Source organism: Barbus barbus, assembly GCF_936440315.1.
Source record: "Barbus barbus genome assembly, chromosome: 17".
Classification (NCBI taxonomy): Eukaryota; Metazoa; Chordata; class Actinopteri; order Cypriniformes; family Cyprinidae; genus Barbus; species Barbus barbus.
Window position 1 is genome coordinate 2,902,996 of NC_136745.1, and position 26,441 is coordinate 2,929,436.

General features: G+C 38.4%; 1 protein-coding gene across 1 annotated transcript; it reads right to left on the minus strand.

Moving 5' to 3' along the window:
• Window positions 1-314: 314 nt before the first annotated feature.
• On the minus strand, window positions 315-21,683 carry LOC306883739 (plastin-3). The gene is made up of 16 exons (XM_079439171.1): window positions 21,413-21,683; window positions 19,016-19,121; window positions 17,219-17,382; window positions 14,317-14,446; window positions 13,893-14,025; window positions 13,714-13,795; window positions 13,399-13,564; window positions 11,937-12,079; window positions 7,035-7,130; window positions 4,981-5,176; window positions 3,755-3,833; window positions 3,475-3,592; window positions 3,189-3,322; window positions 2,147-2,270; window positions 1,901-2,025; window positions 315-1,392 (listed from the first exon to the last, which is right to left on the minus strand). Exons 2-16 carry the CDS (start codon window positions 19,074-19,076, stop codon window positions 1,260-1,262), a joined length of 1,884 nt encoding a protein of 627 aa, XP_079295297.1. The 5' UTR covers window positions 19,077-19,121; window positions 21,413-21,683; the 3' UTR covers window positions 315-1,259.
• Between the last annotated feature and the right edge of the window lie 4,758 nt (window positions 21,684-26,441).

Below are 26,441 nucleotides of genomic sequence, written 5' to 3' on the forward strand. Positions count from 1 at the left end.
TAGATTTAATCGCCTTCAAAAAAATTAAATAAACTGAATAAAACAAAAAATAAAAATCAGCATACTGTGTACAGTATATATATATATATATATCAAGTGTATTCAGTTTGCTATTATAACATTAACATGATCAATGTCTGTAATTTGCACTAATCCGATTCAGGTATTTGATTATTAAACTAGTACAATGTTTTGTTCTACACCATAACATTACCGTTTAATTGAGCAGCACAATTCATCCAAACCATCACAACACAACACCATTCATGGAGAAAGAAAATGGAAAGAAAAAAGAAGACACGCTGAAGCTGAAATATTATGCACAGTTGCATTTTCTGCTTTATTTGCATGATGTTTTTGAGTTACAGACATTTGGATTGAGCTGCTTCGGTCCATAGATAACATGCTGCCATACAACCAGCCACTTCCAGTTTCATTCCCGGCAACACAGTCACTTATCATCAACCAACGCTAACAGATTTGACATTAAACACACCTGATGACCTTCCTCTGCGTCAAAGTTTATTTGTCATCTTCATATTGAACAAACAGCATGGATTGGTTAATGCTTAAAGCTTCTAAAGGCATTTTCTGAGGAGTGTATTGTTTTAAATAAAAAATATAGCTCATGCATAGTTCATTCTCTTTGGATGTCTCTTGTACGTAAAAAGAGTATACATATACATAAGACACATAGTACACTGAGGTTTACCTACGGAATGTGTTAAAGTGTCTCACTGAAACGTTTCTGGTAAATTTTGTAACATAAAACATAAAGAGAATAAGCGGTCCAATTCAATGATCCAAACATAATCATCAGTCTGCATAGAAGCAATACTGCATCTAGTAAGGCCAGTCTAAATGTCCAAAAGCTGTCAAACTGTCAAAACTACACCTATCACTCATACATACATCCTTTATCAATTATGTATATTGCAAAGCGGAGTCTGACATGGTTTGGATCCAGCGCAGATATGCTTTAGTCATCTTGCATGTCTTCGAAGATATCATTTGGTATTAATTTGTCCCTTTCGCAGATGGAATCGTAATTGTTTTGGTCTAAAAGAACCAACCCTCCCTTTCCAAAAACTTCAAGCCCATTTAACATTGTAGTCCTGCCAAACTTAAACTTGATTCTTTAACATCTGTTGGCATTTTTTTAATGCGGTTGAAATAAATTTACTGAACCAGAAGCCTTTCAACCAGCAAAATGGCTTTTGGGTAGGATATCAGCGTCTGATAGTCCGCAGGGTCCCGTTTTATGCCCTCTTCATCCCTCTGCCCATTAGACACGCGAACACGGTCATCACCATCTTGGGTTTGACCTCCACTAGATCGTCAGGCAGGGCATACACACGAGCACCAATCTTCCTGGCCATGGACACAGCATACCTGCAAAAGACGGACAGAAATAAGCTAGCTATAACGAGAACTATTACAAAGACTTAGGGACTCGTGTGTGTCATAATTGTGGGAGAAAAAAAATAAAAATCTCTGATGCATTGTGATTGTCTCTTCAATGATTCTGAAAATTTCAGAATTGAATTTGAACTTATGTGCACTAGAGACAACTGTATTCTGCTTGCTGCTAATAACACACACAACACTGCGCAAGTTTCACGAGTTCGCACTAACATATAATATGATTGAGCAATTAGTAAGCATATTTGGCATGCTGTCCAGAGGGAGCGCTCCGAGCTCGGGATAGAGCCCGAAAACAGAGAACTACCCCTCCATCCCAAGAATGGGATGAAATTAGATTACGAATGAGGAGTTGGAGTGGAGGCGGGACGCTGGAAAACTGTCATGGAACAGAGGTGAGTTGGCTGTATATATATATATAATTAGTCTCTTTATGCTGGATGTATGTTATTTAACAAACACTCTTTTGAAAGCTTACTTTGCATTGTCCAGTTTGTCTTCGTCGCTAAGGCTTCCTCTCTTCACGAGGTCGTAGTTGACGCAGCCGGGCTGGATGGCATCAATCAGGTCCAGCACCGCCAGACTGGAGCTGATCTCTTTGTCCTAGAGTCCAGAACATTACACTTACTTCTGATGTTCAACCAACACATGCAGCTACATGAATACAGGGCTGCTGTATGAAACATGTATATTTATGTTAGCTGATAAATGAAGGCTTGTGCACCTTGAAACTGGATATTTTGGTTGATTTTCCTGCTTGTGACAAAGTCTTATTAACCCAGCTGACGATGATGTCGTCGTTGACCTTCTGGCCGTCGCCCAGGCCTTCCAGTACATTCAGAGTGTATCTGGAGAAACACAGCACAAAGAATCAGTTTACTAGCACATTTATACTGATAAATAAACTATTTTCAGCATCATTACTGCAGTCTTCAGTGTCACATGATCCTTCAGAAATCATTCTAATATACTGATTTGCTGCTCAAGACACATTTCTGATTATTATCAATGTTCAAACTGTTGTGATGCTGCATATTTTTGGTAACATTTAATTTCTCATTAATTTGCAACTACATGTCTACTAACTCAGAGTAGACTGTTAGGGTAGGTTTAGGGTTAGCCAAAAAAGTTGATATATACTTGCAAAATTTCTCATAGTCAGTATGGTGTATGTTGTGGACCCTTCAAAATAAAGTGTTAGAAAACAGACGGTCTACTAATACTCTAATCACTGCTAGCTGACATGTAGTTGCAAAGTTACTTACTGTTAGTAGAATGTCTAAAGCAGACTATTGAAATAAAGTGTTATGGTAACACTTTAGAATAGGGAACACTTATTCACTATTAACTGCGACTTTTCCCTCAATAAAGTCCTAATTTGCTGCTTATTAATAGTTAGTAAGGTAGTTGTTAAGTTTAGATATTGGGTAGGATTAGGGATGTAGAATAAGGCATTAATATGTGCTTAATTACTACTAATATTCTAGTAATATGCATGCTAATAAGCAACTAGTTACGAGACCCTAAAATAAAGTGTTACCAATTTTTTTGTGGAAACTGATGCATTTTATTTATTTGAAAGACAAATCCTTTAGAACATTATAAATGTCTTTACTTTGATGATCAATTGAATGTGTCCTTGCTGAATGAAAGCATTCTTTCAAAAATAGTTTGAATGATAGATTTAGATATTTAGATATTTACTATACTGTCCATGCTTATTTAGTTTATTGGGTACATATCTGTGCTAATAGTTTGAGTTGTACCTCCTCATGAGCTGCCAGACCAGGGCGAGAGTGAGCGTTGGGTTCCCATCATTCAAGTCTTGCCCCCCGATGCCCACCAGCGAGAAATTGGCTTTGGTCTTCCCCAGTTCCACAGCGTAGTTACAGTTCTCCAGCTGGACACACAGAAACACACACATGCATGTAGAGACGGAGGACATAACCCTTTATCCAATCAGAAAACGAGCTGATTAGAAACAACATTCTGCATGTGTGTGTCCTCAGAGAGCAGGTTTTGGAGAAAGGGTAATGACTTTAGAATAAATACCTTTTTCATGTTGGCCCCTAGTTTAGGATATGGAGGCCTGTTGACTTTGTTGTTCCAGTCGACAGGAACCTTGATCTTCTCATAAAGTTGCAGGATGACCAGAGCATCTTGAAGATCACTTGAGAGGGGAGGAAAAGACTGAAACGTTTAAATGTAGCACTGATATCTCATTTCATTTACAGTGACACTGTACATGTTACACTTGACATGCATTTCATTTCACTATCAACTTGATTAGGGTTTCATGAAACAGCTTAAGACATGAGAGCGTGTGATTTACACGTATAAGTGATTGACATGAGGATTGACACCCAGAGAATTCATCCAGTTTCTGAAAGTCCTCTCCTCTCTGGTCTCTCCTGCAGAAAACCAAGCAAAGCAGGAGTTAATCACTGTCCTCCAACACAAGAATTACAAACACAGAGAACATTTCAGCCGTAACACATTAGTTAACATCAGTTAATGCATTAACTAATTTATCTTTATATATTATATCTTTCTGAATAAAATGTATCTGCTGGTAATCTGTTACATCTGTAAACACAACTCTTCATTTTTAGTTCATGTCAGCTCAGATGGTACCTTGATTTTAATAATGCATTAGTAAATGTTGAAACTAACATTAACTAAAAAAGTGTTTATCATTGTTGGTTTACATTAATGTAGTTAACTGACATTAGCAAATATAAACTTATTGTTAACTGTTACCAATATTTCTTGACGACCATAAGTGACTGCATAAAATTAATAATTTATTTAATTGATTTATATATAGTGAGTTTGCAGCATATTCACAGACATCAAAAATCACAATACACAAACATAAACCTACATAATATACAATAAAGAAGAAAATGGCATCACATGATCCTGGCCACATGGTTTGAAAGAAAAATAAATCTATTTTTGTAAAGTAATTAGATTGTAGATATAAATTTAATATAGATAATCTCGACTGTTTCATTACTTATTTTGAACTCAAGAAGTGGACATTGCAAAAATGGTTAATTTCAGGGAACAGGCAATGTCAAGTAAACTGAAAAAAAGGCAACACAAAATATATGTGTGACATTATATTATGTGTTCTCTTAATGGGTAAAATGTGCTATTTATGAAGACAACTGTTTATATAAAAAAAAATAACATCAACAGAAATGAAATGTACCCTAAATTATAGAATGACTCGATTGCTATCTATAAAACGAGGGTTAGGTCTGATAGCTTGTTTTTTTGTGTGTTTTGTACCACGAGAGGGCGCAACCTTCACCAAAAGGGCGTAAACTGCTCAGGCCTCCGGAAATGAGGCAACCAGTCCCTTCGAATCCCTGTCTTACGACGCGCTTCGCCAGTTTCCATAAAAAAATCCTGAATGTCCCTTCTGTGATGCCATCCAGTGTATTTTTAGAAGTAAGTGTTTGGAAGAAATGCCACCCATTTTCACGAGTCATTACGTGGCACATGTATTTAGAGACAGGAAAGAACAGCAATCATGAGAAAAGCACCCACCCTCCAGAAGTCCCCAGTTGATGTCTTGATTCTCGGGTTTGGTCAGCGCCGGGTACTTGTTGAAGAGATTGGCAACAAAGGCCAAGTTGAGTTTAGGGTTGCCAGACACGACGTCAGTAGACGTGACAAACTGTCTGCAGCCCAGACTGTCTGCCTGCTGCAACATACACTCAGCTCTCTTCAGGTCATCGTTCTCCTGCAGAACACACACCAGGACAAACTGAGATCGTTGCCAAACAGAATTCACTGCATTCAGGTGCTGACAAATTAACTAATCTCTCCCTCTCTGCTTCAATGGGACAAATTTGCTTAAGCCACAGATGCAAAACAATCTCCTTTTCTATCCCATGGGTTAGTGAGAAAACAGACTGCACAAATCAAACTACTATGAGAAATTGCATAAACAATAAAAGTAGATTACTTGAGCCAGATTCATTTGGTACCTACACAATCTTCAGAATCAGTTTCATGTGCAATAGTGCAGAACTCAAAATGATGCCGTGTACCAAACCCTAGTGAGCCGCCTACCTAGGCTGCATTTTTAGGACTTTCAAATTAAGCAATGGCAAGAAGACAAGCAATAAGGAGATGTGATGCCTTATAAGCTCTAAAATGCTTTTTACTGCATTGTTTGTTACTTTAAATATTTTGAAAGGATGGGTTGTTTGAAAAAAATTAAATAAAATAGACAAAAATATTAAATAAAAAATAAAGCAAAATAAACTGTTCAAAAGTTTGGGGTCAGTCGTTTTTTATTTACTCTTTAAAAAAAAGAAAGAAAAAAAAAAAAAAGAAATGAATGCATGCTGTTCTTTTAAAAATATCTATTTATCAAAGAATCCTTGAAAACTATGTCAGTATATTAGAATGATCTCTGAAGGATCATGTGACACTAAAGACTGGAGTAATGATGCTAAAAATTCACAGGAACAAATTACATTTCAAAATATATTCAAAGAGAGACGTTCTTTTAAATTGTAATATTTCATAAGATTATTTTTTTATTTTTTTGATCAAATAAATGCAGCCTTGGTGAGAAGATATTTCTTTAAAAACATTAATAAATCTAACCAACCCCAAACTGTTGAATGCTAGTGTAAAGGTATATAAATTTCAACAATGTATTTTTATTTATTTATTTTTTCACTTGAACTGCATAAGTAGAGAACAACCAGGCGAGTGAGGCGATTCACTAGTTTGAAACAGAACGTAATACATGGAAGTTCAAGCACTGAAAGAAAACATTATTTGTGGTGTGACTGCAACACGGCGGCAGCAGAAAGCTGAAACACTGGGTAATGTTGGTGATGAAATGACCCTGACTTTGTCCCAGTGCTACAGCAGCTGCCGGCCGAGCCACAGCCACCTCATTCAGCACAGTCAATAACAGCTGCTCTGGCCAGCGTGCGGGGTTAAATACACTCACATGAGACACCCAGCACTCAAACATCAGACCTCTGTCTGTTAAGACGCTGCTGGGAAATGGGCAACATTGTTATTGTCCCGAACCAAACCAGTGAATGACTTGAATCATGGCATACTGGGGGTGGACTGTGGCATCTGCAGTGTCGTGACTGCCACGGGGCCACAGACTGGAACACAATGTGCACTAAACAGTGGCTTTTTGCTGATTTCTAATGGAACTCACTATCGTCAAAACACATCCTGGTTAGAATTTGTAGTTCTTAATTTTCACCCTCTCACGCCATGTTTAGACTACCACAGAAACACTTGTGTTTGAACTGCTGATGCTTGACAACTGCTCTCCAAAAAGCAGGAAGCTCCCGGTCAGACGCTTTCAGGAAGTCCCTAGGGTGCCTCATCACACATCTGAGATGAACTGCCTCCGTCCTGACTTACAATGAGCTGATACAGTGACTGAAGCTTTGATGTTCTGATACAAAACTTCCTCCTCTACTGAGAGCAGCTCACTATTGTGAATGCATTATAAGAAGTTGATCTTATGTTTCCGGTCTCACATTTTTGGACTGGTTTATGACACAGAAATGCATAGTGAATGATGTGCATTTTAAAAGTGTATAATTTGAACTCACGCTGAAGCCCGACATGTCAATGTCAATACGATCTTCACCCTCCTTCTGACCTTTAGGCGCGATCTGGTTGAGCAGGTGGAAATAAGCCCTCGAGTCCTGCAAGAGCGAGAAGAGAAAAAAATAAAGAAATCTTTCAATGAACATGTAGTGTAACACTGCCTTCAAGTCCTGCCTATAGGATTGTATTTATGAGCTGAAAGCACATGAACTCCATAGTGGCATAATTACTAGAGACAAAATCTATTGTGCCACTGCATTCAAGAGAAAACAATGTTTACTTATTTTGTGTTAAAAGCTGAAATAAAACATGTGTGAATTGTCAGAGACTTCAAAATCATCAAGTTTCAGTCATTAACAAACAACGTCAATCTCTTCAAAATACTCGTGGGATTTTCTTTGAGCCCAGACTTACTGAAATTTGACAATGTTAAAAGAAAGGTTTGCATGTGTGCCTTTTGTTAAGTGTCATATTTGATGCAGGATTTTATAGCTCATATAATATGATGTATATGGAGCTCACACTCAAGGAGGAAAATCCCTTTCATTTTAGACCCAAACTGAGCAAAGATGCAATTTGGTGCATATTAAATGCTGTTAGCTTGTAATGTATATCAATGAGATCTTTAAAACAGCATAACAGGCTACTTATATAAAATGCATATAAACAGGAGATGTCACTGTTTATGACAAAAGGCATGTAGTAGATTGGCCTGAGATATTTCCGTATCAAATATGATAAAGCAGGCATTATGGGGTAAAATAATAATTGCATAAGGTGGTATTAATCATATTTAGGTTTTCATTGTGAATATTGCTGGTACAATTTAGTTTCTTTTGCGCTGTTATTGAGGAATAATGATAAGGCTTGCCAAAAATACTATGAGGCAACATGCTTTTCCAACTACAGTACTATAATGGTCCAATGCATTTTATTTTGACCAAAACCACAAAGGACTTGAAGGCAGCAGAATGCATTTACATTATGAATTATATTTAGATGAGACACGATAGAGATTTGTGAAAATATCAGAAACACACAATCATGCATGAAATCCTAAGAACATGAATGTGGTAGATGTGAATGAATGAACACAAGCAATAACAACAAAAATGCACACTGTAACCGATCTACAGTACATTTGGAAAAGTACCTTTACACAGTTTGAAAAATCTGTTAACTGCAGCATAGAGGGAGATAGAGACAGATATTAGTTAAATCATTCAGTAGAGTCTTTATCACCAAACCCCTTTTTTGAGAACAAATGAGTCAAGAGGGCAATCACGTAACAGCTCAGGTCACATATCTTTTATTAGACACTAAATGACCCCTCGCATGCTTTTGAAATTCATGGTATGCCAGAGCATTTGAGAGTCAAAGTAACTGCCCTTTCACTCTGGTGAACTGCCTTTATGAAATAGAAAATGGAGTTAGCTGTTATGTAAATTCTAATTTGGGTAAATTTGGCAACATGACTCCATTCATTTGAGGCTGAGAATTATTTCACCTTTAAAGGAAAGCTAAAGTAAATCCGTCATCTAGCCATTAGTTCTTCAAGAGATTTAAAAAGCGCAAAACGTCTACGTAAACCTTTCCATTTTACCTTTACACGGTTTATGTTATTCTAAAATATATATATTTTTTGCAGGTACATGTCATTTAATATACTCTAGTACAGGAGTCATCAAACTTGATCCTGGAGGGCCGGTGTCCTGCAGAGTTTAGCTCCAACTTGCCTCAGCACACCTGCCTGGTGTAATTTTCAAGTATACCTAGTAAGACCTTGATTAACAACTTCAGGTGTGTTTAATTAGGGTTGGAGCTAAACTCTGCAGGACACCGGCCCTCCAGGACTGAACTTGGTGACCCCTGCTCTACAGTATATATATCATTTAAAGTTTCTCTGGAACTACATGTACATGGAAAAACTCCCTCTCACAATGCTAGGGTGCTGATATGCTGATGTTGCGGTGCTCTGAAGTCAAAATAGTCCACCCACTCCCAAGTCCCTATAATATGGTGTGCTCTATATATAACTATATATATATACTATATATATATTATTTTGAATAGAAAAATAATGGAAAGCCTCTTCTCAATAAGCCATGCCCATCTACTCTGCACATTTTGTTGCGTTTGTGCGTGAACGTAGCTACCTTATGAACTGATTTCAGACAGGCATCTGAGGTGTAACAGTTTAATGATCTACAACACAATTACTGCAATACTAATTTCTTGCTAGAAATGACATCAAAAGGGGATAAAGTTTGAAAAAACCTACATTTACGCAAACTGACCAACAACAGCAACTTTCAAACGCCATCTTTCCACAGCCATATCACCCTGCAGCCCAAGACCAGTTGCCCACTGAAGCTAAGCAGGGTTGAGCTGGTCAGTACCTGGATGGGAGACCTCCTGGGAAAAACTAGGTTGCTGTTGGAAGAGGTGTTAGTGAGGCCAGCAGGGGGTGCTCACCCTGCGGTCTGTGTGGGTCCTAATGCCCCAGTATCGTGACGGGGACACTATACTGTCAAAAAGCACCGTCTTTCGGATGAGACGTTAAACCGAGGTCCTGACTCTCTGTGGTCATTAAAAATCCCAGGATGTCTTTCGAAAAGAGTAGAGGTGTGACCTCAGCATCCTGGCCAAATTTCCCCATTGGCCTCTGACCATCATGGCCTCCTAATCATCCCCTTACACTGATTGGCTTCATCACTCTGTCTCCTCTCCACCTGTAGCTGGTGTGTGGTGGGCGTTCTGGCGCACTATGGCTGCCGTCGCATCATCCAGGTGGATGCTGCACACTGGTGGTGGACGAGGAGACACCACCCCTCACAATGTAGAGCGCTTTGAGTGCTTAGAAAAGCAGAAAAGCGCTATATAAATGTAATGAATTATTAATTATTATTATCTTTATTTTTAGCTATATTGTCACAGACTCGAACACGGATTGTGGGATATCAAAGGCAGCGAAGGATAGATCTTTGCTGCCTTCAAATATCGATCAGATAAATGCATCTCAGGAGACAGGAAGTGAAACTAACATTAGATTAGGATGTGCCTTGATGCCTTTCTACCTTGGAATACATCTTTAAAGGCAGCATTTTTCAGCTTTCAGACACAGCCCGTATGTCTTCCTTATCTGACACACCTGATTCAGATCATCAGCTCATTAAGGAAACTTGAGGCTCCATGAGATCAACTGGTCCCCAGGACCATTACTGTTTAAGTTGCTGTTTACACCTGGTCACTGCATTTTTCTGATCGGATAGCAATCCAATCGTGAAAAGACCAGGTGTAAATGCCCTCCGAAACGCATTCGAGACAGATATAAATCCGATCACTCAAACCACTTCAGGAGGTGGTCTGGGCCGCATTCCTGACGAAACTGGACAAGTGTAAATGCATCTGGTTCTTGAAATCACATATGCTAATTTTACTCCTCCCAAAATATTACAATAATAAACATGTGAGAACGTTTTATAGGCTATATGGCATGTTATAGTTAGATATGATAGCGCTAATGGAACAAGCATCACTCAGTAGCTGAGTATCTCTTCAGCAAGCCGACACGCAAACTGCCGCAAATGAAACTGAAAGTAAGTCGCAGACGCTCAACCATACCTGTCAACACTCCCGTAATTTGTATGGCCCAAATCTAGTTATATGAATAATCACATCAATATTTTATTCCAAGGTTGTACAGTTGCCAGATCTTGTATGAAACGAATCACCCAACGCATCACCTCACACAATCGACACAAATTTCAAACCTTTTGTGACCTCAACCTACAACCTAGTTGCACTGTAGATTTCTGTGCAACTAGTAGATGCGGGAAGTTGAAGCTACCATCAGTGGTAGAAATGGAAGGAGAAGAGTCAGGTGCTGCTCCGGCGAAGGAAAAAAAATCTGTTTAAATTTAACAACAGCTAGACGGAAGAATTAATTTTTTTGTCTCGAAGCCAAGTAAACAACACCCATGCCTTTTGCAAAGCGTGTCGCACTAATTTTAATATCGGACACGGTGGGAAAAACAACATATCTCGGCATATTGAATCACAGCGGCACATTTGTGCAGCCGAGGCACAGAAGGGCAACACACAGGGCCTAAAACGAACTTTTTGCCACACCTGCCAATGGCCGGTGACCTGATAAAATTTACCGGACAACATTTTTTTTTACCGGCCATGAAACTCTTTTTGCAAAAACAGCTGTTTATTATAACCACAATGACAAAACATATTTACAATGTTTTTAATTTGTCCTTTACTTACAAGTAAAAAACAGCAAACATATTTATTGACTTATCCTTTTTTTTCCATAATATGATTAGTAAAGCCAAGTCATGACATTTTAGTCTTTTCTTGAAAGTGAACATGGCATCAACACTGATGTGCACAAAATTTAAGGGAAAATATTTTAAATTAATTTTTTTTATATTCATAATCAATTTTTTTTATTCTGTAATACATCACATTAAAAAATTAGAATGCACTCAAGTTGTCTGTAGAAACGATATCTGACAACTGGTTTCCTCTATAGCTCCAATTTCAGTTACAAGAGAAACATTATGAACATTATCATCCATTACATGATAACAATACATCTGTACAGACTAATATGTTACTTAAATAAGCAGGAAATCAATTTTATATCAATTATCTTGATAAGAGAATAAAAGCCCTCATTTGATAGTGGTATTATGCATTTAAATTTCACTATGGGATCTCAGACCAACAGTTTTCATATCTTACAACTAAATGAATATAAAAGATATGTGACTACCACCACAATTTTCATGCTTAATATCCTTATGAAAACATTAGTAGAAACAGAGATCTGATACTTTATTAGCATGCAGACACACAATCAGAGCACAGTAAACAAACACATTAAGACTGACCTTAATATCATGGCTGAAGTTGTTGATCTTGCTCCAGCCGGCATTCTCTAGGTGGAAGTTGGCCCAGCGAAGCAACAGTTCCTCTGGAGACAGTTTCATCAGATCCTCTAGTGTCTCTCCATCCCTCAACAGTGCCGCCAAAGCTGAAACAAGACCATGTGTATCAGTTAACCAGAATGCTGCAAATCCAATGATTTTAATGTGTATTAACTTTTGCCACACAGTTACATATAGGATTTAGGCGTTTGCTGAACACTGACAATTTCTCAATTCCTGTTGTGCTCCAGAAAGCCAATTCACTTCATTTCAAACTGACCAGGCTTTTTCCACAACGTCAAAGTGCACCACAACTCATTTGTTATGTTAAACATCTCTGTCAGAGGTTTCTCCAGTGTTTACTGTAGTGCCCATACTTTTCCCACCACATTCAAGTAGGCAAAGGTAAACCCACGACTTTAAAAACTCTACACTAGCAGAAAATTACAGATCAGATTCAGTTTTCTTGTTCATATGAAATCACTTTTTTTTCAACCAGGTCTCTTTTTTCCTTTCACAGATCAAACAAACCATTGGCGTACCTCAAGGTTCCGTGTTGGGTCCCTTTCCATCTGATCATTTACACAATGTTGCTGGTACCTGCCGTCCAGTCACATGGATTCCCCTGCTACTGTCAAGTACCTAGATCTACTAGGTACTTGCATGGATCTCAGCTTGGCTGGCAAACTTTGGCCTGGATGAAGGAACACCCCCTAGCTATTCACTAATCACTGTGTAGCAAGGCCCATTAATAACAACACCATTTTAGACTAGATTACTGCTATGTTCTTCTAGTAATTCTCCCTGCTCACACACACACACCTCTGCAAATGATCCAGATCACAGCAATATGTTTATGGGTTTTTAACCCTATGTTTTAAGCCAGAAGACAGCACATTTGTCTCACTTTTACTGATGGTTGCTGCCTGCAGTTCAAGGCGCAGACGCTTGTATACAGAACCAGCACTGGATCTATAAATGTCAAGCCAAGGCAATTATATTATTTGTTTATATAATTTGTCATCCCAGTCCTGCTTTGTGACTCATCATTTCTGGCAGTCTGTCAGATAAAAAGCAACTTTATGTAATAAGATAAATGTTTATTGATCCTTTCAGCATGATTCACGGTTAGTCTAAGGCTAGACAACTATCTCTACAGGACTGTTAAGGCACAGAGCCTCTGAAACAGGCCTAAACTCCCTTAAGTTCAATTTTGGAAAAAACAAACCGTTCAGTCCAGTAATGAGGTCAGATATAAGAGTTCAAGTCTGCCACAACAGTCAGTTCAGTCAGTTTGGTTAACATTTAACTTCTTTAAAAGAGACGGTTTATCTGTTTGTCAGGATTCCTGGATGTTGACATCAGCCGTGACAATGCAAGCTCTATTCGGACAAGAAAACCGTGTTTGTGCAACAGAGACACATACCCTCATTTCTGCTCAGCTCAATGTCAGCAAACAGACCAATTTTGATGATCTGCCACAGCAGGCCCAAAACCAGATGAGGTTTGCCTTCTCGAAGGTCAAGAGCCCCAATGTTGACCACATGACAGCCAATGGCAGAGGCCGAGTTAAGAGCCAGGTTAAGATTCTCCTGCAAGACAGAAGCAATGATGTCTGTTAGGCTCAAATCCCTCTCCAACACATATGTGCTTTAATAACGTTGGGTGAATAAAAGGATTAAAACCATGGAAGTGTTCCAGAGTCATATTTTAAAAAATAATCTTAAAATCAGAACCAAACCTGTATTGTGAATGGTGTTAGTTTCTTCTTGTTGATGGTCCTCTCATCAATAGTATCAGTTACTGACAGGTTGATCATTTTACTAAAAGGAAGCAAAATCACATGCATTTAGGTGGTTTCTTAAACCATATAAAATAAGAAAACCACAGACAAGATGTTAAGGAGGGTGTCTGACTTACCACAGCACAATACCGTCACCTACAGCCTTGAAGAGATCATCTTTATTGGGATTCATAGGCAACACATGTTTACAGTCAGGGTCTTGTTCAAGCGCGGTGTTGATCCAGTTCACGAAAGCAAACCTCTCCTCCTCTGGACGAAGATACAGAGAATGAGGTCACATCACAAACAAAACTACAAACAAAAGTACAGTACTTACTATAAAGTATATTATTGGATTTTGGACCTGGTATTACCATATCAGTGTTTGAAGTATATTTTCAAGATAAGAATATGGCAATCCACACAAAGACTATATGATTACCATCTGAAACCATTACCTTACCTTGTACACTCCAAGCCAGTGGGAAGTCTGGTGCAATGTAATTATATCAAAAGGAAGCAGTGGTTTGTTTGATCCTGTGAAAGCAGAGGCGTTTTTACCTGAGAAGGAGTGCTGTGTGCCCGCACTAGAGAGCTCAGATGTACCTCCGATAGCCAAGATACCCTCTTTCCTGTTGATGGCCTTCCGGAAGCTCTTTGCAATGTCACTGCTCTTCAGCTCTTGAAAGATCTGTGCAGACACAAGGAACCATGATATTACTTTTAAAATAATTCTCAAATGCTCAGACACATGATACAATAACTGTACAGCACCCATACATGCAACTATTAGCTAACTATTTACTTAGTTTACTCGTCTGAAACTACTTTGCTTAATAAAACAACAAAAATTATAAACGTTCTCCTTGATATTTTTTTACAAGATGCACTTTATTTTGATAGTCCACTTTTTCTGCTAACTAGTAGCTTTGCAACTTCTCTATGTGTCAACTAAGTGTGTTTTCACACCAGGAAAGTCTGCGAATTCACTTGCTTTGGTCCGGACCAAATACAATGTTGATTTTTTTGGTTTGTTTGGTGCGGTTCGCTTTCACACTGCTCTTTTTACAAGTCAACCAGAAACTGTAAAGAAAACCACACGTGTGCTTAAGGTCATCCATTCATTGTTTCCTCCATTCAACCGTACCAGAGTTTGTTTGGAAGCGGACCGAGACCACCTCTTCAGCTGGGTCTACGGTTGTTTAGTCCGCACCCGAGTGCGATTGCTGTATTCACATCTGCCCAAAAGATCCGCACCAAGAGTGAAACGAACTTGAGTTCAATTCAATCGAACCAAACAAGACAGGTGTGAATACACCCTAACTCTCTTTAATTTGCAACTACATGCCAACTAACTCTCATTAGAGTATTAGTTGACTGTTAGGTTAGGGTTATACTCAGTAAAGACATTTATAATGCTACAAAAACATTTCTATTTCAAATAAATGCTTTCGGTTCACCAAAAAAACTGTTTTCAGCATTATTAATAATAATAATAAGAAATGTTTCTTGAGAAGCAAATCCCCATATTAGACTTCTGAAGGATCATGTGACACTGAAGACTGGAGTAATGATGCTGAAAATTCAGCTTTGATCACAGAAACAAATTACATTTTACAATATATTTACATTTAAATTGTAATATATCACATAATTACTGTTTTTACTCTTCAAATTAATGCAGCCTTGATGAGCATAAAAGATTTCAGTTTAGTATAGGGACCAATTCTCACTACTAACTAGTTGTTTATTAGCATGCCTATGAGCTGTTTATTAGTACTTAAAGCACATATTCTGCATGACCATATTTTACATTCCCAATCCTGCACAATACCTAAACTAAAACTACCTTAACTATTAATAAGCAGCAAATTAGGAGTGTATTGAGGCAAAAGCCATAGTTAATGGTTTGTTAATAGTGAGAATTGGACCTTAAAATAAAGTATGACCAATATTTCTTTCAAAAACAAATCATAGTTATTCCAAACTTTTGACCGATAGCATTAGTTTTTGTGGATTTCTATACCTATTTTATCAAATTGCATGCCAAATAACTCTCAGAGTATTAGTTGACTGTTAGGTTAGGGTTAGACTTAGTGGGATGAGTTGACAAGCATTTGCAAAGCTATTTATGGTCAGTAGAATGTCTGTTGTGGGACCATCAAAATAAAATGACACAATAATAAAATAAACCTTTTATTATGTAAAATCTGTCACTTGACGCCATGCTATATTGTGAATATAGTCACTGCACAATGTGTCTGATAGCACCTTTAGCATGGGACTTCAGCATTGACTCATGTACCTTATTGCTTAAATACAACCAACTGATTCACACATGAAGAACATATGTTTTACTAATTTAAAAATACATGTGGTCAAGCACACACAAGGTCTTTGAAACTAAACAGATGCACATATTTTCTGACATGTGGCATGTGAGGGCAATTAAAGCATGACTGTCAGTGCCAAGTGGAACATCTAGTGAATGGAGGCTGCTAGCAGCTGCTCATAACCTCCTCGTAGCAGTGCAAACAACCACAGGGTCATTCAATGGGATGATGCTCTATTTACAGTAAGCATCAACAGTCTCAATGAAACAGTTTTAATTTTATCAACAATTACTGACTGCAAAAAAGGTATAGACCAGAATCTATAGATATGCCTTGGGTCTTATCCTTTAAATGTATTGTGATTTAAAGAAATGATTTCTAAACCTATTGTATCATCTAGAAAATTTGTAGCACAGCTCTATTCAACTAACTCACAGTTTGAAGCATCGTGCCTGTAGCACATGGGATGAGCTCCAAAACAGTCTTTAATACTGATTATCTTTATTCCATCATTCTTTTAGTAACACTAATTACTAAAAAAGATGCAATGGCAAAATGCCGTCTGGATTCAGCACTGAAACTCAAATGTACAATGTATTGTCTACTTATGCTGAAAGATACTGCTGATTATGCAAACCAGGTATTTAAAGCTGTAATGGTGCTTTCTGAAGAATTTGTTGGGTTTAAAATTCTAAACCACCTCACATACAATTCTTACTAATTTACTAATTATACTTCATTAATCATGCAGAAACCTTTTCACTTTAATCATTCAACTGTTTTCTAAAATATGTAACCTGCATTCACCCATTAAAATCTCATGCGTGCACAGCACAATATCTGACCAGTATATGTGATCATGTAAATGTTTTTGTTTTCTTACAACAATAACATTTGCTTTGCAAATTTGAAATCTATAGACAGAACAAAGCGTTGATTCACTGGGCTACATTTTATTATCCAAAGCATTACAAGGAAAATTTGTGTGTGTAGCAAGTCTTTAGCATAGTTTGGATGTTTATGTAGATATTAATCCTATTTGTAGGAGGCACGTGTATAATTATTATAGGATATTAAGGAATGTATATGGCCCACATCCATGAGGAACAGAATGGGTTGGAGAGACTTACAGACACAAACTCATCAAAGTTGATCTTATTGTCCTTGTCTTTGTCACCCTCTTCCATCAGTTTCTGGATGATCTCTCGGACTTTGTACCCCGGCAGGGGCAGATTAGCCTCTTTGAACAGGTCATGGAGCTCATGGTCACAGATAAAGCCATTACCGTTCAAATCTAGGGAGTAAAAATTAAAATTATTGGTTTAATGTCAACTTCTTGCATCTTTCCAAAAAGCACAAATATTTTGGTTACAACTGGGTTATGTTGCTGTTCAACAGCTTAAAAAAGAAACCTCAACTACAAAGAAAAAAATGTGAGGAAATGCAATTTAAATAGTCTGATGAGTAAAAATGATCAGCAACAAACTCTGAGAAAACCTGCATTTTGCTGCATATATGGAAATACATAATCTCTTGGGTACATTTTAAGCTGCTTAATAACATTAATATAAATATAAATTTATATAATTTAATACAAAAACAAATACATCTATACACTTAAATATAATGCATTGCAAAAACAATGCAAATGTTTGTATTTATAGAATTTATGTTTATGACTAAAACACATTTTAATGATGTGATGGCTCAGGCTGAACACGTTTACACTGCACATTTTTACTGAGCTACAAGCAATGCATTCTGGTATTATCCACAAAAGAGACCCAACATGGCCTTAGATTCTGGCCAGAACAAGGTTCACAGAATGCTTGTTTTGCTAAAAGCTGGCTGCTGTAGGCAGGCCACTGGGTTTGAAACAGAGCTGTTGTGTTATAGGATCTATATACAAATGCCATCTGCAATGCTAAAACATTAAACAACATTTAAAAAAAAATAATCATCAGGAACTGTGAGCCACTGGGGTTTTTCTAGTATGTGCATTACAACACCATGACATTGGCAACAGTTTAGGCCTCAATTTTCTGCCCAGTCTGCTGGAGAAATCAGATAAATGGGAAAATGTATTCTGAAGCACATTCTTGTCAAGGACCATGAAAAACATCCAAATTCCACAAACTTTAAAACCCAGAATACTGCACTACACTCTTAAATGCATTGCTTTCTGTAATTCTACTGACATACCATTTTAATTCTCTACTGATACTCTATGCAATACTCAAACTCAGGTAGTGGCTGATATTGATGTTCCAGGCATTTAAAAACACTTCTGAAGAGCCCATTTGAGTATATATGTTCAAGAAGCTTCTGCTATGAGCATCAGCCAGCATTGTATAGAAACAATTTCATGTTTGGATGAACTAACACTTTCAAGACACTTGGTACTGTAACAGAGCTTATTTTGCAGCTGACGCTCACACTGCATGCACAGTAAAATGCTACTGAATTAATAAAAATAATTACTTGTTAATAGATTAAAGTCCCATTCAAAGTGAATCTTTCAGAGAAACTACGTAATATATTTGGAGAAGTCCATGAGGGCCGTTTAAGCGCCAGGCAACAGTTGATGCCAAAAAATTCATGAGGTCAAATGAAAAACCCAGATGTCTCTCTGAGCAACAACAATGCAGAATGTTACGGAACAAGCCGCACAAGCAGTTAGCAGGACCGAAAACAACATTACAAAACAAATCACATCACAGTCTAGAGTTTCCCAATCAATGTCATTTTAAACCAGAATCCAAATTTTTGGCTTTGCACAGTGATGTAGCTGTTTTCATATATGCAAAGAAAACAAAGATGAATCAGTAGAAACCACAAGAAGTGTGAAGGAAAAAGGCACCTTCACGGGTAGCACGCCAAGTAGTGATTAGAATAGACAAAACTGGTCAGACAGGAAGAACACTCACCGACTTTCCCAAAGGCCTCCCGCAACTCCTCCAGCTCTTCTTTGGATATCTTTCCTGCCATCTCCTAACCACCTGAAGCTCTCTCAGTCTAATAAAGTGTGTCCTTCTGGGGAGAGAAGAACAATAACTTTATTGTCTGAACCTCCGTGCTGTGGTAAATGAACACTGTCTTCTGAGAGAGAAACCTGGAAGAGGGATTGTACAGTAAGATGATAAGACATGCAAACGACATGCAAACGTCTATCAAGCATGCAACAGAGTAGACTATATTTGGGCAAAATTTATGTTCGAGAGGGTGTGTTAAGGCAGGTCCTTTTGAATGCAACCTCACCATAATGCAAGTAACGCAGTGACGTGATTCTGTGCCATGACAAAGATTGAAACACTACTACATCTATTTAAAGCCCAATTCATTGTGTTTAGTCAACTACAGAGACGACTGGAAATTGAGGCTAGTAAAAGCCTAGCACAGAGTCACAAATCTAGTTATTGCACAGTGAAAAATTGTAGAAGAGAAGCTGAATTAAATCAACTAAACTGAAGAGACCACAGCCAAAAGTCAGAGTCTGGATGTGTTTCATTGGAAGACCAGCATGTTTTTTCACCAAGTTATGAAGATGTGTACAAATCTGAACACCAGATGCTGTCCGACCTGTCGTACAGTCAGTCTTCTTTTGTTTAATTGTGAAATTAACTACTAACCTCTTAAAAATAAAGCTTCCATGCAGAGTTTTTGCAACAATGTCATAGAAAAACAAGTTTTGGTTCCCCAAAGAACCTTTCAATAACCAATTATTAAAAATACCCATTTTTTACTTACTGTGAATAATATTTTAATAATCTAAAGAACTGTTTTTGTCTATAAAGAACCTTTTGTACAATGGAAAGACTCTGTGGATGTTAAATATTCTTAGAACCATAGCTGTCGACAAATAACCTTTATTTTTTACAGTATAGAATAAACCTTATCACCCAAACATACAATAAGCAATAATACACTAAACACTATACACTAAAACCAAGGTAAATATTTGTCCAGGATATCACAATCATTAATAGATTCCATTTAATTGCAGTATTATGGCACTGGACCAACATGTCAGTGAGTGGTAAAGAACACATTATGGTGACAAACCATTTGAATCAAGGCGACAACAAAAGCTAAACTGTTGAGCAGAATCCAACCTCAGCAACTTAACCGAGAACAGATGCAGCGTCTCAGCCTCAATCATGCTCTGCTGTACAAACTGACCTGAGATCTGCTCTTACATGCAGCACTCACAGCACTGCAGCAATATAAGCTGCCCAAGATGCATCTTCTTGTTCCTTACAAGAAGTTATAATGAATAAGGACACACCCGCGACGTATGTCAACATCTTCATTCCCATAGTTGCCACTTCAGCTTGTGTTTTTTTTCCCCTAACACGTTGTTATGTCATTAACGGTGCAATCTGTCCCACCACACCCCAGTAGAACGGCATCAAGTTATGGACTTCTAAATATGTTCACAAATAAGGCGATGCCAACGTTACATAATGGTTAAACTGTTTATTGTGTAAATAACCCTCAAAGAAAACACCAGACTAAGGTCATTGGCTGATTTTGTCTCAAGGTCTACATTTGATGTCATCCTTCAGCTATTTAGAAAGCCAACATGGAAACTTCACTGGAATTTTTTTTCGAAAAAAGACAAAAACAAACGGGCCAATTCTCCACCCTTGTGGCACCCCTTTCCCTGAGACAGCACTGTGTGCTACATACCTTCAATGAATCATCAGTTTAAATAGATTCTTCCACAATTCATGCTTTAATACGTTTCTTCACAATTCAAGTATAGATGTAGTCTAATTTGACTAAGGTTTGTTTACTTCCCAGATGAGTGAAGAGTAGTGTGTGACCTCATGGGACTGAGTCATGCACAAATCTAAGCAATCCTGTCTAGTCACTAGTTTTCAGTGTCTCTAAGGACTGCCGACACTGCACAAGTGATTGAACAAAGTCAAAACCATTATGCCGTGTTAAGTTACAAAGTAAAAGAAAACCACCACTGCTTTCTCTGGGATTTATTCAAAACCAGAAATCTGACCATGTGCTCTAACACACAAAATGGATTTATCAGTCTGACGAGATGCAAAAAACACTTTAAAATCTCACTTAAAACAATCACCCTTTTACCCCAAAGCTGCTTCCTTCACTCCAAACTGCAAACAGATGCAACAAATCTGAACTCAAACAACAGAAAGCTTTTACAGATGCTGTGCCGTTAGCAGAGCAGCTGGGAAAACAGACAGACACAGAGAGAATGATTTTCCTCAGTGTATAACATTAATGAGAGAATGGAGGATGTAGAGGGAGAAAGGAATAAGCAAAAAAAGAAAAGAGAAATAGAGACAAACCGTCCCGACGTGAGCTGTAGGCACCAGCGGTCGCAGCAGTAGAGGCAGTACTTGCTCCACACCCTTCAAGGCTGATCTGAAACACCAGCATTCCTGCCTGCCTCACAAAGACCTAGGCAGCAAGTCATAACACTTCCTGACAGGCTATGGGAGCAGCGGTCGGCGTGTCTGCCGGAGAGGGAGGAGGGACAGGCAGGCACAGATGGAGAAGGAGAGGGGGAGGGGAAAGCCTGCATGCTTTTCTTGTTCTTTACTACCAACGTTTCCATCCCAGATGTACTGAGTAATGCAATAAAGTCAAGAGAGAGAAAAGGGGTGGGAAAAAGCTCAATGCATCTCTTAAATCCACATGCCGTCACTCGTCTTAAAACATCCTGTTGCTTTAAAAAGTCGCTACTGGAGAGGAAAAATAGCACAGTGGACAGACATATGCAGAATCACTTGAAACTCCACTGAATCACTTGGAAACATGCTGAACATGTGATATCTTTGTATGTTCAAGCAGAAAGAAAGTTACAATAAACAGATTGTGTTTTTATATAGTTCAAAATACATAGTGTCAGTGCAAAAACTGCCACCGTTGGGCTCAAAAATAAACCAAACATTTTGTAATATCCTCCCAATCTATCAATGGTAAACTAATTTCAAGGACGTCTGTGCTGGTATATGTAACAAAGACTCATTCATTTACTAAGGAAACAGGCCACATGAGAAATAACAGAACATTCCCAGAGACAGACCTTACATGAGGGCATGATGACCTCAAAACACATACTTACTGCTTCAATTCAGCATTGAATTAATCAAATTTGGTGTCCGCGTCATAATCTTATTTCTCAGCCTAAAGCACAAGTTGTTGGCAAATGGGTTACAAATGGCACAGGGTTTTAGCGCATGGCCATGCATTTGCTAGATATGTCTTTTTTTTTGGCCCATTTCACGTAATTGTTTATGAAAAGAAATGGCACAACTCTCATAATCTGGGTTATGGGGGCTGCATGACAACAGAAACATAAGCTCATTAAAATATGACCGATCACATTTACATATCAATGTTTTTTTCAGCAGAAACATGGCCACACCTTTATGAACAACAGTGTGAACTATATTGTGCTTCACATGCAATGAGGTTAGCCAATGTCATTTACATATAACAAGCAACATACTCATTGTACGACATGCAACCTACATTTATGCAAAACTCCAAAAAACCTACCGACCTATACAACTGACTTCAGTCTCCAGCTGAAATGAACACTAACGGCAGTAAAACTTTCCAACAACTTTGATTCTGAAACTTATTTTTTCACTTTTACTATAGTGCATGATTTGTAAACTAATAAATTATGACATCTGCTTCACGTAACCAGCTCCATAAGTATATGGCTTTTCTGAAGTAAACTTGCTCAGTAACCCACATGTATAGTGCTGCGATCCATGAAACACAAGTCACGATAAACAAGCTCTTGTCGACAAGACTTGTCGAAGCAAGTTAAAATGGCATCATTGCTTCTGCACATGTTTTATCTCACTTTTGCTTTTGCTAACACTATCGGGTAGGCTTTAGGGTCAGGTTTAGTGTCAAGTAAGTAGCATTAACATTTTAGCACTTACAACATCCAGTGTAATAAAACAAAAGCAAATTGTCATGAAAATAAGCATTATGTTTGCAATGTTGTATAATAAGACTGGTTGCACATAAATTAACCAAAAGCATTTTGGGAGCAAGAATGCTTGACTGACATTGTTAAAAAATAAAGGTCTTATAGGAGCTTCGCGGCTGGGCTAATTTTGGGCTAGTTTTGAGTAGCAATTGAGCAGGTTTTGTTGTGAAAACCTGGCAACCCTGCTTTGCACGCATTGCACACATTTCTAGACAGAAGTGAAAGGTTCTTTTCATTATGGCTAAATGTGTTACCAGACCACTGAAGATTTCAATGAGATTTTGACATTCCTGAAGATCAGGTTATAGCACAACACATCACCTGTTAAACAAGTCAGATCTTGAACATCAGGAATGTTCAGTTTTAAGAGGTAGAATTGTAGTGGAAAATACACTTCAACGTGATCCACTGAGACCAGAGTTTGGTTGGTTCTTCAAACTCCACAACGACAAATCAGATGTTAAAGCACTCTCATCTCTGTTGTTCACAAAGGTAGCTGAAACTTAGCATTTTGCTGCCTGAGGAAAAATCATGTGGAGTGTGAAGGAGCAGAACAAAGCCTACTTCAGTACAAACAGTGAAGACAGGTGTTCACTTACAGGTCCTTTTGTAGACTCAACCTGAACTGCACACGGGACATTTACTGAGGCGAGAGAGATATTATTTTATATTCTGTATGTAAACCAAGGAATAACAGCCTGGCCAGCTGAATAGAAACAAGGCTCACCTGTAAAGAACATGTCTGGATCGTATTTCAACCCAAAAGAAAGAAAGGAAAATGTAAGGCATTTATTAAAGTAAATTTAGTAAGCATAAAATAATAATATTTACCTTCATAGTATTAAAGTATTAATTACATACTTTAACATTCATATCTACATGAATTTATTAGTTTTTTTATTTTATTTTTGTTCTTTTTTATTGTCCCCCCATCTATTCTGTATCAAATCGTTGGACTGTGTTTAATTTCTGCAGATGTAAAAAAAAAAAAATTATTAAATAAATAAAGTACTAGTATTTTTGTTAGAAGTAGTATTTTCTGTAATGATTTAAAAAATAAAAAATAAGAATCATACGAGAATTCTGACAACTACTAAATATTACTGGTAAAAACAAGTGGATGCATTACAGTAAAATGAATTAACTGTAAATGATACAGTGGTGTGAAAAAGTGTTGGCCCCCTTCCTGATTTTTTTATTTTTTTGCATGTTTGTCACACTTTAATGTTTCAGATCATCAAACAAATTTAAATATTAATCAAAGATAATACAAGTAAACACAACATGCAGTTTTTAAATTTTTTTATGAAGAGAAAGCAAAATCCAAACCCACATGGCCCTGTGTGAAAAAAGTGTTAAGGTCCGTGTTCATGACTCCACCATGTATACCTACATTTCACTGCTGGTTATACTCTGTATAATTGTGTATGTGACTGTGGCGGGAGGAGCCAACGACAGACACAGTGGGTGTGGCGTCAAGCCTCGGAGAGGTTTTTATTAAACAATAAAAAGGGAAAATAAAGTGTCCAAGGGGAAAAGTGTCCAAATAAACGGGGAATCTGGTGTCCTTGTTGTGCTGCGGGGCTTGTGCAGGAGGGTAGTGTTCGTCAGGGAAGGGTCCAGGGAAGGGGCGGAGTCCGGTGGCCGCACGCGCTCCCTCTCGGGGCCGAGAGCGAGTGGCGGCGGCATCTCTTGCGCGGCTTCGTCCATCTCCTGATTTCCCGGCGCTTCTGGGGGATTCGGCGGCCCGGCATCCTGGCCCGTCAGCCGCCTAACGGGTGCGGCAGTCCTCCTCGACGCTCCCTTCCTGGACCCACGAGGACACCAGCGTGCATGCACGGGGAAGAGACCGGTCTCCCGAGGAGAGGCGCGCTCGGCGTTTAAACGGCGGTGGTGATGAGGCTCTATTCACGTCAGGTGCGCCTCATCACACGCCGCCAGCCCTGCGTGTTCAGCGTCCCTCCTCTCTCACACACCCACTCCCGTCGGGAGCCTGGTGAAGGGCGGCGAATACGGGACGGGGTGGTGATGATGGACAGGGGGGAGGCAGCCGACTCGTCACAGTGACAAATAAAAATCTTGAATCTTGACTCCACCATAAGAAAGAGACTGGGTAAAAATGGCCTGCATGGCAGAGCTCCAAGACGAAAACCGCTGCTGAGCAAAAAGAACATAAAGGCTCGTCTCAGTTTTGCCAGAAAACATCTTGATGATCCCCAAGACTTTTGGGAAAATACTCTGTGGACTGACGAGACAAAAGTTGAACTTTTTGGAAGGTGTGTGTCCCATTACATCTGGCGTAAAAGTAACACAGCATTTCAGAAAAAGAACATCATAGCAACAATAAAATATGGTGGTGGTAGTGTGATGGTCTGGGGCTGTTTTGCTGCTTCAGGACCTGGAAGACTTGCTGTGATAAATGGAACCATGAATTCAGCTGTCTACCAAAAAATCCTGAAGGACAATGTCCGGCCATCTGTTCATGACCTCAAGCTGAAGCGAACTTGGGTTCTGCAGCAGGACAATGATCCAAAACACACCAGCAAATCCACCTCTGAATGGCTGAAGAAAAACAAAATGAAGACTTTGGAGTGGCCTAGTCAAAGTCCTGACCTGAATCCTATTGAGATGCTGTGGCATGACCTTGAAAAGGCGGTTCATGCTCGAAAACCATCCAATGTGGCTAAATTACAACAATTCTGCCAAGATGAGTGGACCAAAACTCCTCCACAGCGCTGTAACAGACTCATTGCAGGTTATCGCAAACGCTTGATTGCAGTTGTTGCTGCTAAGGGTGGCCCAACCAGTTATTAGGTTTAGGGGGCAAGCACTTTTTCACACAGGGCCATGTGGGTTTGGATTTTGTTTTCCCTTCATAATAAAAAACTTCACTCAAAAACTGCATGTTGTGTTATCTTTGATTAATATTTAAATATGTTTGATGATCTGAAATATTAAAGTGTGACAAACAAGCAAAAAAAAAGAGAAGAAAATCAGGAAGGGGGCCAACACTTTTTCACAACACTGTATATATATATATAATATAATTTTATTTTTTTCTTCTTGGGGTGAAATATATGACCTGGACTTTTTCCATGAAGCAGCAATATAAACAAGTTAAACTTAAACAGGAAATTTTCTCAGATAAATTCAGTGCAAGTGAAGGAACTTGGCACAGTAAAGTTGACATTACAAGCAAACATGTTCACTCCTAACGGCTCTATGTAACTGAATCTTTCAACCAGACCCATTCAAAACATCAGCTTTTAAGTGATGAAATCGACCAAAAGAGTGACGTGAAGTTTACTGTTTCTAAACTTCATGAAGGACATTGATAAACTCAAGTTTTGGATAGCACTTTGCAA

Bases quoted from the DNA above. Each gene is read 5' to 3' on its own strand.
- LOC306883739 (XM_079439171.1), bottom strand. From the start codon at position 19,076: ATGGCAGGAAAGATATCCAAAGAAGAGCTGGAGGAGTTGCGGGAGGCC. The intron at 17,383-19,015 runs GTGAGTGTTCTT...TTTACTCCCTAG, and splicing joins GGAGGCCTTTGGGAAAGTCG to ATTTGAACGGTAATGGCTTT. The intron at 3,834-4,980 runs GTGGGTGCTTTT...GGTTTTCTGCAG, and splicing joins CAACTGGGGACTTCTGGAGG to GAGAGACCAGAGAGGAGAGG.